This window comes from Labrus bergylta, chromosome 8 (assembly GCF_963930695.1).
Source record: "Labrus bergylta chromosome 8, fLabBer1.1, whole genome shotgun sequence".
Classification (NCBI taxonomy): Eukaryota; Metazoa; Chordata; class Actinopteri; order Labriformes; family Labridae; genus Labrus; species Labrus bergylta.
Window position 1 is genome coordinate 22187479 of NC_089202.1, and position 14388 is coordinate 22201866.

General features: G+C 41.9%; 1 protein-coding gene across 1 annotated transcript in view; it reads right to left on the reverse strand.

The window, feature by feature from the left end:
• Nucleotides 1-8901: 8901 nt before the first annotated feature.
• The window catches only part of znf385d (zinc finger protein 385D), a 93024-nt gene continuing 87537 nt past the window's right edge, over nt 8902-14388 (reverse strand). The window contains exon 8 of the mRNA XM_020640391.3: nt 8902-10982. Within this exon, the coding sequence (XP_020496047.2) occupies nt 10728-10982 (255 nt within the window). The 3' untranslated portion in view covers nt 8902-10727. The remainder of the gene's footprint in view (nt 10983-14388) is intronic.

Consider the following 14388-nt stretch of genomic DNA (forward strand, 5'->3'; position numbering starts at 1 on the left):
AGAGAGGATGGACTTCTGTAGACAGACTAGGGACACAAATTAGTGTTAGAAAAACATGGTGAAGAGTATTTTTCACAATGTGTGACCTTTACGTTTTTTGTGTCTTTTGATACAGTAAAACACACTTTTTGTGAAGTAATTCAAGTTTCGGTTTCTGTTCCTTTTTATTTGGCTTTTTTCATGAATGTACTGATCAAGGACTCAAAGCTGTGAAAAACGTTTGTTTCAATTATTATTTATCTGTTCCTGTTTGAGTGTTCACTCAGCAAATCCAACAACACAGCTGGTGTTTGATTGCATGGTGTCTGATGAAAAAAGGTTTGGAAAATAGCTATTTTCCAAAATGGCAAATGGACTTGAGCTTGTATCGTTCTTATATAGTCTTCTGACTACTCAAAGCACTTTTACACCACAGGTCATACCGACACATTCACACACTGATGGCAGAGGCTGCTATGTGAAGTGACCATCAGAAGTAACAAAGCTAGGGATCGAACCCCCGACCTTCTTGTTGAGAGATGAACAACCCTACAAACTGAGCCACTGCCGCGCTGAAATAATCATTCATAAATATAGGCTGTGCATAAATTCTTAATTTCTTAAAGACGAGTAAGGTCTTCCACCTGCTTTTTGTAAAGCGTCTCGAGATAGCATTTGTTATGAATTGGCACTATGTAAATAATGATTAATTTAAAGTCCAAGTCGAGTTGTAAGTCCTCAAATTTCATCAATTTGTGTCTGCCTTGAGTCCAACTAACGTGACTCGAATCCACACCTCTGAAATAAAACACACACAAACCCTCTAAGCAGCGTCCGTCAGAACCAATCACGCCATCACATCGTGCTGGCTGGAGGGAAAAGTGCTAATATTCCAAATAACTGGGCAATAAGTCGTACATTAGGCTTTAAAATTGACTTAAGGCTTACAGGAATACTTCACTGACCTCTTCAGAAATACATTTATTTCCTTTCTAGATTAAGTGTGTTTCATTTAGGCCTCAGGCTAAAGCTAGCAACCACTTTTTGCCAGTTAAACTGACAAGATGAATTTAAAATCTTGGGAGGTTGTAGTACAGGCAGATTTAGAGGCTTCAGGACAGGAAAGCTAACTGTTTCCTTATGTTTCCAGTCTTTGTGCTAAGCTAAGTTAAGCTAACCAACTGCAGACTGTAGTCTTACTTTTAATAGACGGACCTGACTGCGGTGATTATTCTCTTCTTATTTAACCAAGAAATATTTAATGGACTGAAAAGAAAATCTGTATCTAAGTAAGATCAGCAATTTAATTGAGAGATTATTTTCCGTGTCGGCTGCTAACTGTGAGTCACAACAACAGGAGAAGGCTGTCTATATTCATGAGCGCTGCGGTTACACAGCTGTCAGACAAGTCCTCGAAATCTTTGTGGGTTGCACTCCTACTGTTCATGTATGCGTGTTCTTAGCAGAATCCTGAGATTTTCAAGAGCTAAACGCAGACGTGTGTCTGACAGTGAGACACTTCACTGTGGTGCGTTATTAAACTCCATCATGCTGAGGCAGAGATCAGTCCCTGCTGTGTTTCAGCCTTGTTTCTTTCAAAAACCGTTTGGGTAAATGGAGACATGGCGTTATTTAAATCCACTGACTTTACTGTTAAGAGGCCAGCATGCATGATGCAGAATACAAAGTAAATAATGACCATATTATTTTACTTTTTACCAGAGAAGATTGAGTTATTCTGTTCATTTTCTGTCCAGGCTTCTGGGAAAATAAAACTCACTGTCCACCTCAGCTGCATTTCTGGAAGTTGAGGGAATGCTAAGCTGGCAGTGAAGTGGAGTTGAACTAGAGTACACATGAGCCTGTCGCACACATGCACTGCATTTCTAAAAGCAATTCGGAGCTGAATGTTTCCCTTCATGACCTCACAAAGGGCAGTAACCCCTCCCCCAGGTGGGTGACACTCCCACAGCTAGGTGTTTGTTCTGCCTTCTGAGTCTGCCTTCTCACCGTAAACAATAGGACATGGAGCGAGAAAGCCTAAGACACCCAAGCCCTTCCAGAGAGGGGGTGTGGTCAGACAGCTAATTTACATTTAAAGGTACAGACACAGAAACAGCCTGTTCTGAGCAGGGCTGAAATAGAGGGGTTTATAGGCATGATCAAATACAGGAGCAGAGTGGATTTAGAACAAGACACTTCACACACATGTTTTGGGAAGCTCTGAGACTTATTTACACTGGTTGAAGAGGAGTAGAATATGTGACCTTCAAGTGAACTCTTGTCCTACAAAGTTTTTCACTCTTAAACTTTTTGAACAACCGCCCGGTGTTGTTCTAAATCATTCTGTTTATCTAAAGTGTTTACAACATTAAGAGTATTCCTGTTAACTGCACAAATAAGGACCTCTTTCTTCACCATAAATCGGCACCTTAATGCTGCTTGATACATCTTTTTTTAAATGGTTCAATGTGTGGGTGAGTGTGGATAAGTAGATTTGTAGGTGTGCATGTTTTATGCATTCCTCTCTGAGTACACTGTAGGTGCTTTAAGTGTCTCCTATAAGGCTTCAACCTTTTGCTCCAAAACTATTTTAAGGCTTTCTGTGAGTCACTTTAAAAAAATTGCCAAGTTTAAAGCAACCGGTGAGGAAACCTTTCAGTGACTCTCCATCTGAATGCCTCCCCTCTCGTTAAACCTTTATCTTTCATTACAGCAGTCTAAAAGCCTTCTGTAAAAACACACAGGACACTAAATCCAGGGAACTTTTAATGCAGGTGTTCAGCCAAGTTCACAAACGACACCATGTTTCAAAAAGATGGCTGCCCGCGAGCGAGGCTTTTTGTAAACCGTGAACGTCCGGATGGAGTAAAAACGTCGGAGCCTTAATGGACTGGAATGTTAATTGAGGCATTTATCATGATGTTGAATCAAAGCTTTTACACGGACATGGCAACAGGGGCTGCCCGGACCGGCCTGGACCTGTCCCGGCCCCCGCCAAGAGTCCTGAGGGCATCGTCAGTGCAGCTCATGTCGAGTATCTGTTTCAACATCCTGCCTGAGTGCTGCGGCCTTCAGGGGGTTTCTCCTCTCCACCCGCTGCAAATGAAAAAAAATGAAAAACAACTCGATATGACTAATGAAAAGGGAAGAGCTTCTCTCTTGTTACAGTGACAGAGAGGCATGGGATGATGAATCTGACAGGAACTTGGCTCACACACACACACACACACACACACACACACACACACACACACACACACACACACACACACACACACACACACACACACACACACACACACACACACACACACACACACACAGAATCAAACATTGCCTAGCAGGTAGCCTGCACATAAATCACCGCCCTGTCGAGAAGAGATCAAGGGTGGGGTGCAGAAATGAAGACCACATGGAGGTGAATCTACAGCATCTGGAAACTTCAGTCCACCAGCCTTTTAAATGTGTAGAGTAGACTCCTATAAACACAACAGCAAACATTGCTCGCAAGCATGGTTTAATGTGCTCAGAGATCGTAGTGGCCTTGCTCATCATATGCACCGTGCAGAGGTAATAGCATCACTCCCCCTCCCACAAGCTCGAGCTGAATTCTCCAGAGAATATCCTGCTGCGCTCTCACATCAGCTCACTCGGACTTGCTGTGGAAGAAATACTAGGGGTGTTTAAGGAGAAACTCGGAGCGAAAAATCTGTATTTTTGTGTTCAAACGTGCAGCTCCTCTGGCAAATATCAGGAATTTTTCAGGAATTTTCTGCAAGTGTGAAAGCCCTATGAGATGACTCACACCTTATGTTTAGGACGACACTACGCTGATCGTCAGCTTGGTAGCTGTCAATCAAAATGTGAGTCATTAGAAAGGATCTTAAAAAAAAAAAAGATAAAGATTTATTTTTGGGCATTTTTGTGCCTTTATTAGAGAGATAAGACAGTGGATAGAGTTGGAAATTAAGGAGAAAGAGAGAAGGGAATGACATACGGGAAAGGAGCCACAGGTCGGATTTGAACCTGGGCCGCTCGCTTGGAGAACCATAGCTTCCATACATGGGGCCCGCGCTCTAACCACTGTGCCCAAATAAGCTGTTTTTAATGCAGGTTTTGTGATTGTGACAAATGTTTGTTTTCACTCAGATCTTAGTGGATACTGAGACTCTAAACTTCGATATCATAAAAGCCTTTTTACCCTTCAGAGCCAGATACTCACGAGGCTTTGAAGCTCAGTGCCATTAAAAGATCCTGCTGTAAATCTGTTGAACAATTAGCTCACTTTTTACACAGTGTTGGGAATGTCGTGTATCCCTTTGGTGAAGTAAAAAAAAGTTATCTCTGGCCAAGTATTTCCAAAACAGATGTCTACACGCTGTCTCTATGTTACCGCCTGTTTGTGAGTTCACTTCAGGGCTTGTAAGGCCGCTGACAGTCATAAATAACCGTGTCAGACCGTGGTGTTTTTTTCATTTCTAAAGGTTAACATTGTTCTTTTTGTGCGTCAGTGTATGTTAATGTATCTAAGACAAGGCTTTCTTTATCACAGGCGCTAAACGTGCCACATAATTATGACTCCAGATCCGTGACAACAAGGCCGGCTGGAAAAGAATCCTTTCGACGTCTCGGGCTCGTAATGAGCTGTGTGTTTTGCTTACGGCTTCATCAGGCCTGCACGTAATGACACACAGGTTTTGCCCATTAAAAACTAATGAAATGAAAAAGATTGTTTTGCACCAGTACAGTGTGTTCCAGGCTTCTTAAGCTATAAATGTGATAATAATGAGGCCTTTTTTTTTTTTCTTCTTCTTCTAAAGTTCAGCGGCACGTCTGGACCCGCACGATCCTTCAGATGATACCTAGGTCACATCTGCCAATTAAAACGTGAGAATTGTATTCATGTCAGCTCTCTGCCCGTCATGTTGGATGAAAACACTTTGTAATTTTTAGCGCATTAGTCCGACTGAACTGCTGATTCATTTCAGGTCTTCATTTAGACTGACTTCGTGTTCATCATGTTGTCTTTGGGAGGGTTAATGTTGTTTTGTTCTGACCAATCAGATATCATTTCCCCTTCAACGGAGCAGCTGCAGCGGCGGTTGCTTGGAACAGTTAATGTTTTTTCGAGTTGATTAAACAAGACGATTTAAAAGTCGTTATCTCCGTTACTTGAACCATGACAGCCTCTCTGCACTCTTTTTTATTGCTAACTTTTAGAAATGTTGAACATGTCCTATCCATCCAATCATATCAATCAGGAGAGACTTAATTAAGAGTTTAAAATGATTTAATTAACAGTTAAAGAAAAGATAAACATGCAATGTCTTTGGGGATTAGACTCCTTCCGGATGACTTCATGCATCAGGATAGGATACCCCCCCTATCTGGTCTAGACCCTGGTGGTGGTGTAGAAGAATGCAGGATGTGATGAGGAGTGGCTGACTCAGAACAAGCTGTTTCTGTGTCTGTACCTTTAAATATGTAAATGAGCTGTGTCTGACCACGCCCCCTCTCTGGAAGGGCTTGGGTGTACTCGGGCTTTCTCACTCCATGTCCTATTGTTTACGGTGAGAAGGTAGACTCAGGGCAGAACAAACACCTAGCTGTGGGAGTGTCATCCACCTGGGGGAGGGGTTACTGCCCTTTGTGATGTCATGAAGGGAAAATCTCCAAAAAGCCTGTTTGAGCACACATTTTCTGAAAAGTGGAGCAGGCTAAAGACGGAGAGGATGGACTTTTCTCCTCGTTGGGGGGAAAAGTCCAATGAGGAGACACATATTAGAGTTCGAGAAACATGGTGAAGTGGATTTTGCATCATATGAGACCTTTAACTTTTATTGACCAAACTACATAAAATAAGAAAGATTCAGTTTGAGAGCTGAGACCGGGCAGTTTTTCATTAAATGCAGTAAATACACTTTGATCATAACATGAAAAAAGAAAAGAAAGAGTTTTAGTCCATTGCATTTTTATCTCTTAGCTGGACTTAAGTCCTTCTGTCAGACTTCATCTGTTTTTAAATGAAGAGCTCAGACAGAAACATCAAAGATTTATATTCCTCTGTAAAACCAAAGAGACAGAGGGCTAAAGGGTTATATATCTCTCAACTATTCCCATTAAAGCCACAAACTTTCTCCTCTTTAATCATCGTGCTATTTGTTTTCTTAGTTGCTCTTTGAAACATTTAATTTACAACACTGAGGACATTTTATAAACAGATGCTTAAAAACCTACTGACTGGCTCGATATGTGATTTTAATATATTAGTGGAATAATGTCAGCCGACTGATTATAATGAACATTAATAAAAGTTCTGTGAAGAAGAAAGTATTCTCGTGGAGTTGGCGGGGTCGGGGTTGGGTTATTGATATTAGATTCGGTTTTATGTTCATTAACAGCCCTGCTCAGAACAGGCTATTTCTGTGTCTGTAGCTTTAAATGTAAATGAGCTGTGTCTGACCACGCCCCCTCTCTGGAAGGTCTTGGGTGGCTCTGGCTTTCTCGCTCCATGTCCTATTATTGACGGTGAGAAGGCAGACTCAAAGGGCCAATAGTGTATGTCTGCAGCCCTGGATGCTCTCGTCTGGCTGCTCTCGCCCGGTGGTATGAAGCCACGCCCCTTGAGCTTCTAATTTTCAAAATAAAGCTCCGTAAATCCTGCAATTGAATTGTCACGTGATATATTACAAACATACTAGGTGCTTAATCATATATATTCAAGACTAAATAAAAAATAAGCAATTTCGGCATTCTTGTGTGCTGTATATTTTTGTCTTCTGACTGAAAGTTGATTGATGAATCTCTTAAAGTGCATGATATAAAAACTTGAAGTCAGTTTTTTGACTTCAAACACGTTTTAGCTGAGGTTCACGCTCTCAGTGTTCGCCTGGTCATCAATCTGAGCCGAATAATGAGATTTTCTCCTCACTGTCTCACGCTCTCAGGCTGCTCTACATTCCAGTTCTCGCTTGGTTGGACGTCCAGCTGTTCCTTCAGCGTCTCCTCTCTCTCACAGTGAAGGAGTCAGGCCGTGTTTTCCTGCTGATATCTCTCCTCAGCAGCAGATAGATCGACTCCGCATCCCACTTACAGATGTTTGTGATCACTGCTCCGTTGAGATTGAAGGGAAGAGAGATGATGACCAGAGATTCACCTCACCAAGCGGCTGTGTTGTCTTTGGATGTCCATCGGGGTCTCTCGCTGGAAAGAAGCTCCCTCATCTGGTTGGACGTCCATCTTTCATGCGTCGGGGAGTTTCGGGGGGTAGATGTGCAAGAAAAAGAGGGCCGGCTGAATAAGCTTCAGGGTTCATGGAAAAGTTCACAGGCTGAACAACTGAGTTTAATATGTACCGTATGAGTTACGGCGTTGTGGTGGATTGGGGTCCCTCCAGAATGTCAGCGTTAAGGCGCTCTGGGCAGCTTTCTGTCAGTGATGTTATTTCCTGGATGGAGGGAAGCCATCGAGGCTTTAAGATGTCAGACATCATGGATGTATTTATGGTGTGTGCGTGTGCATGCATGCATCAGGGTCTGTGATTTATTCTTGTTCTTTTCTGAAAGTTGATGTTCGGGCTGATGTTTGTCTGCCACGTGTACGACTTTTATCAAACCTCTGCTTGTATTTACAGAGATACACTGGATCCACTGTCCAATTTATTACAACAGAAACAGATTAATGGCTGCACAGAAACAAATATCTCATGGATGTATCAATCAGCTTCACATGGGATGTGTCTCTAGTTCCAGAGACTGATCCAAAAGTGGTAAAAAAAAAAGATATGATTTAAATATTTGTATGGAACAAAATGTTCCATGGTTTGATATAAACAGAGAGAGAGATATAACATTAACCTTATGAAGTGTAAGGCTGTTTTCACACCTTGACTGTCTGGTTCGGTTGAAACAAACTGTTCGTGCGGTTTGTTTGCGCTGGTGTGAAAGATGTCACTCAGACTCTGGTGAGGACCAAACAAACCGTACCAAGACCGCTTGAGAAGGTCGGACTTTGTCCCTTTTTTCTAGTTCATAACTGGTTCATAACTTTCTGATGTGAATTGTCCGCAAGTTAACTCTAGCTAACTGCTGCAATAAAAATGAACTACTGTGAGGACGCTCACTCTTTCTGCTCAGTGAGATTGGTGACAGAATCAACTCACTGCAGTCAGGTGTGTGTGACTGATTGGCTTTGATTAGGTGTGAGGAGCTTATATATATACTCTGCGTCTCCAGTGCTCATTATCTCACCTGCAGAGGTAGTGAGAGGTTCTTCCTGTGTTTCTGCTTGTAGTGTGTGTATAACACTGCATAAACACAAACAACACCTTCCTGTGTCATTTGCTCTCTACTGCCCGTCTCTGTCAGAGAGTAATTTAAGGTGCTGGGGTGTTTTGTTTCTACTCCAGGCTTTTGTGTTAACTGTTCAGGCCTCTTTGGCAAACTTTGTTTTCTGGATCTCCTGGACATTTAAGTTTATCAGTCAGCTGCTCTGTGATGTAGATTATGTCCTCATTTTCTGTTCATTATTTATTTAAGGTAGCTTGTTTTTGCTTTATACAATTTCTTTGTCTTTCTTCTGTCCAATCTATCGCTTGTGATTTTTGTGGACATCCTTCTGGGATAACTTTGAGGACACACCTGCGTCCCACTCCCTCCGGCCTCTTGACAACTACATGTAGTCTGAGCTTCAGTTGTTTGTTCTGAATTAAAATGTTTTGCATGTTTGTTTTTTTCATTATGAGGTAAAAAACAGAGGAAGATTTTCTTCAGAAGCATCTTCTGACATTAACTTTCACGTCCTGCTGGTAGTCCTCAAAGTGCAAAGATGCACTCTTTGATGTCTTCTTGATGCATCACACAGCACATATTGCCATGACGACATGTGATATTACCGACTGAGCTACAAATACCACCATCCTTAACAAATTAGGACTCTTTTTTATTTGAAATTGTTCATCTTTTACACACTGACAGATAATATACACAAGCCTTTGTGGTCCCTCCGGCCCCCAGACATGAATGTGTGTGCTGGATATCGACTAGAATGGATGTAGATCTCTCTCTCTCTCTCACTCACTCACTCACTCACTCACTCACACACACTCATGGACAAGCACACGCACACATGCAGAAGAACACACCTGCACACGCACACATAGATATGCAAGGACAAATACAAAAAACACACATTACGACACGTACGCTAACAATCTAACACGGTCTAGCCATCTAATGTAGACATCAACAGAGGTGGGGCTTAAAGTGCAAACAGGAAACAGAGGAGGGCCTTTTCTCTCTCGCTCGTACGATCAGTAACAGCCTTTGAATCCGGAGCTACAGTAATCCTCCACTAAAGCAATGATGTTATCGCCGCGCTGAAAAGCATATCCGTACTGCTCTTTTGCTCAAACTGTGCCTTGCATCATGACGTTATGACACTGCATAGTTCACGGGGTTAGTCTTTTATATTATTGCGGTACAATGTAGGTCCAGGTCCAGGTTCAGGGTCCAGGTATGAGCTGCAGAATGGAGACGTTAGCCCAAAGTTTTCAGTGGAAGAACACAAATAAATCCAGAGTTTATAGCTTTGAATGAAGGATAATCCGTACAGAGGAGTGTTGAGGAGTGAGAGATGATCACAGTATGTTCAGGATCCAGGGTGGATGCACAAAAAAGAGTTGTACCGATACCAATCCAGGTGCCCAGACTTTAGTGTAAGCCCTTCGGTACCCGTCTGATACCTGTACTTTTATTGGTGGAAAAACATTTGCTAGCTTTGACCACAGTCTGTATACCAATACTGCGCCACAGGAACAAGTTCTAAAACCAGGAAGTAAGTTTGCATTTTAGCGCCATGGGGTCGTTTGCCTGAAATTCAATGGTTTTTTTTTAATGGGTTGGTGGGTAGATGCCTGAAATAAAGTCTGTGGTTAACACAAGCACAAGAGATGTTGGCGTTTTGTTGCATGACATAAAACACATTAGTGAATACCCCTACTTGTGAATTTGAAAGGTTTTATGTGTCCTTTAAAATGCGGTTGCTAACAACTGGCTAAATAAAACTACAGTGTGGTTGTCGGGGACATTTAACGTCATCACCCCGGACACATTCTCTCACTTGTCCGCCTTACAGTCTCTAGTCGTGTTTCACCGTCCTCTTTAAACTTTAGATTTATCAACAAATATAAATGAATCAGCCTACGGTTTTTGCTAGCTAGTCAAAACTAGCTAGTTAACTTGTGGGAGACATCCTGAGGCATAGTTGTGGTGACGCTATAAGATTAAATTCCGGTAGACCTCGTGGCAATGCTAACTTCTGGGGTTGGCCTAAAAAAACATGTCATTTTGTTTCCTCTCTGTATGGGCGGCACAAAAGCCACCTGGAAGTGAAGCCAATATATTTAGAGCTCCCCCTGCTGGCTGACTGGCTGCAGTATGGATCATGAATTTTCCTCCTCCATGTTAACAGATGGGACATAGGTTACACTATAAAAATTTGGATCGCTATTTTGTGTGAAATTATTTAAATTTGAGGGATTTAAAGGGATTGTAAATCATATGATTGGATTGGTGAGTTGTTGCATCCACAGATACCCTATAGAGCATCTAAGTTGACATCAGAAGATTGGTATCGGTTTTGGAACAGTTCTAACATTAAGGAGCACACACGCTGACATGACTCCTTGTCCTGGTCGGGGTTAAAGTTCTGGGTTTCTGATCCTGGACAGGAGGCGGTCCCTCGGGTCAATAAGGGGCAAAGAGGACCTGTGGGTGAGAGGTCCTGACAGGCCCGGGGGCAGGGCGGAGCAAAGCAGCAGAGAGGGTCTGAGTCTGGAAGAGGGCGGTGCTGGGGACGTGGTTAGTGGCATGGTTCGTGCGGAGGGAGAATGAGTTGCCAATGGCTGCTGCGGCGGCGGCTGCAACCGCTGCCAGGTGAGCGGGGATGATCTGGGGAGTCAGAGTCTGAACCTGACGATCCTTTCCCAGGGTTAACTTTATCTGTTAAAAGGAAAGCAGAGTACAGTCAGTACAGGCGCTCGGGTGAACATGATACAAAAAAACACTATTTTTATATCTTTGTTCTGATTCTAATAAAACAACAGATGAACAAAACACTCCACAATCACAATCTGAGAAAAATAAAGATGTCCCTCTCAAAACCTCTTTTTAGTTGGTTTTGGACATGCGTTAAGACCTTTCCATCAAACTATGCAAGTGACTAAACGTTTGATTTGGACTTTTAGGCCAGGTGTCAACCTTGCGTTTTTTCCTGAGCATCAGTGTCTTGTTTTTAAATAGTTTCCAATGAGTAGAGAGCGTTTGCAGCAGGAGGTGGCCGCCCAATGAAAAAGTGCAGCGACTCAGCTTTTTTGTGCGGCTGCTCAGAGCGCTCAAGTTGAAAATCTTTTCAGAAAGGCGCTGTTGACGTCACCAGCGCTCTTTTCCAAATATTTGATATTCCCTTTAGTTTTGCTGCCTACAGATCGTGTCTTGTACCAGCATCATCTCTGCTTCGTGTCTGATAAGGTCAAAATAATCTAAAATAAAGAAACATACAGTAAAAAGAAACGGAGCAGTGTCGTTCAAACAGCGGCCATTGCAGACAGACTGTCGTCATAGAGACAGGACGGACGCTCAGTGCTTTTATTCTCAGCTCACAAACACATCCTGAGCTCACAACCAACGCTTTTACTGCCCGGACAAACCTCACGCGGGCATAAGGGACTAAAAGTTTGATTTGGACTCTTAAGCAATATCACACCAGAGATACTGAGATAATCACAGCACTGCTGATATCCTGTATCACTCTAGACCTTGAGTTTGATATTACTTTTATACTACAGGTATGCAGCAAGCAGAAATATTGGTGAAAAGTAAAAATTAACCACAGATTATTTTAACTCTATCAACTCAACTAGTTTCACAATTTAACTGAAAGTAGACTGTTGCTAAGCAACCCAAACATTCTATTCTACTGCACTCTGTTGGTGTCCATGGTTACCACATAGCAGCTACTCTGTGGTATGAACTTCTACTTTTATGTTAAAAGAAATTAATGTTATCATGAAACCAGTGAAAGTAGATTATTTTTGTGATTCTGAAGTTTGAGAAGGATGGAAGAAAAACTCCTGTCAGCTGTAAATGTGAATAAAAAGTGTGCGGAGCTCCTGGCTGAGGAAGAGAGAGACGCACTGTGAAAAGTCGCAGTGATGTTGTTCGTCACTCATGGAATGCCTTGGCCCTCTTGACCAATCAGATTGCTTGATCGGATCCAGCTGTTTTATAATTGAACGTCTGTATGTTCTCACTGTGCTCTCTTATATGTACGGTGATATCTGGAGATAAAATAATGGTTTAATAATGAATGAATGGAAAAGTGTCCTTGGTTGTTTGACTCTTTATTAAACCAAATAAGTCATCTGAAGAAAAACTTTCTGAGTCTTCGATTATTTCTGACACTTCTCTTCTCTTCGTCATTACGGTTCATCTGTTTCCGAGTTATGTTTTATCAGACTGCTCCTGTGGGAATCCCAATCTAACAGCGGCAACATGGCGGTGTCACAAACAGGACTTAACTTGTAAATCAGAATAATTACAAAGGAAACATGAATAAACGGAGAACACATCGGCTGAGGACACTTCTGCTGCTGTCTGCAGGAACACACAGAGAGCTTTACAGGAGATCAAACAGGTGCCAGAAATCAGACGCTAATTACTGAAAGTGCTCCAGATGGTCTGCAAAAAAACAAAAAACAGAGCGTCTATGTGAATCTGCAGAAGACATGTCAACCCGTTCTGCATGATAAATAAGGTTTGCTTGATCAACTTAGCTACGAGTTGGACACAAGGCTTTTTGGGAAAGAATTAATTGCGCTGCTGAAATCGTCCTGAACACAAAACTATCACAGTGAATCCCTGATATCTTTTAAATCGGTCACATCCTGCTGGTGTTTGGTGGTTTGATGCCTTTGGTGTTTGTTTGCAAATTTAAAAAATTATTGATTTTCGAGTCAAACTAGAAAATATGGACAGCTAAACAGCACGTTGTCACAATAATTAAAGGAGCAATATGTAACTCTGACCTCTAGTGTTTAAAATGGGTACTGCAGTCCAAATTCTAAACATTAGAGAGAGCTGATTCCCCCCCCCCACCATGCTCACGCAGGTTGTCATGTGGTGGACACTGAAGCTTCAGTGTTTATCCAGCTCTGCATCGGTCTGTAAACCTTTCTGTGTTCTAACCTCTCTCCATTTTCCAAAAGCATCTCCAATATTGATCCCAGTTTGAGCACGTTTCTGCTCGTGGAGCTTATTAGAAACATGCAGAGGCTTTTTAGGTCGGGTACAATCATTTCTATCTGAACCAGTTCTCTTTCCCGCTTCCATCGCTGCAACACCTGTTGGTTTGACCTGATAACTGCTCTCACATCTGGCAAACTGAGGGGCGTCCAAAACGGCCATGTTGGGGTGCCTTAAAACCGCCTACCTTCTCTGGTCCAAACAAATCCAGAGCATTCAGGACCAGAATCTAAAGTTAGAAGGAGGACATACTGGCTGCTGCATTGTTGTCAGAGAAGCCAGCACTTCAACATAGCATGTTTCCTTAATGTCTGATCATATAGTAAGGTACCTTTATAGTTTCACTCACTACACATCTTACTGATTTCTCCTTTAAACTTGCATGTCCAACCATTAGATCCAGAATGCTTTTTTTGTCAATACTGCATCTGTTGGTATGAATGCCGGGGTGAGCCCTAGTTTTGTAGATAAAATTGGATGACAGCTTTTTAAAGTGGTGATGGCGTTAGTTTTTAGTGAAAGAAATAAAGACTCCCTGAACCCAGACCTCTTTCATACCTCTCAAAAGCTGTCATTTTTTGTTGCTATGCTCCAGTAGTTTTCTTTCTTGCACATGAAAAGTCAATATTTTTTTATTGGCTCTGGATTTATTGTTTTACAAGGAAAGAAAAGAATAAAGTTCTGAAAGAACCACAAGAAGAAAGGATGGATGGACATAACGTAGCGCAGTCTCATCAATCAAGATCTTTTTTTCATCCGTCAAAACTGCATCTGTTGGTATGTTTACAAGGGTGAGTCCTTTGATTGGAAGTAAAATAAAAGGAACTGGCTTCAAGGCTAGTTTTTTGTGAGAAGAAGAAAAATGAACCAAGAAAGAATAGTATCATGATTTGGTCTGTTTTAGTTTTGTTTTTCAGAGTTTAGATGATCTTGTTTTAGTTCTCATTCTTCCCTGGTGTGTTGTCTAGTTTAGTCTTTAGTGTTTTGTGAGTTATTTTGTAACTTGATATCCTAGTGTTTCTTTATATCCTAGTGTGTTTTGTTACATTCTTGAGTTCTGTGTCTTCAGCGTTTCATGATTTAGTTTGTAGTTTGTCCTCAGTGT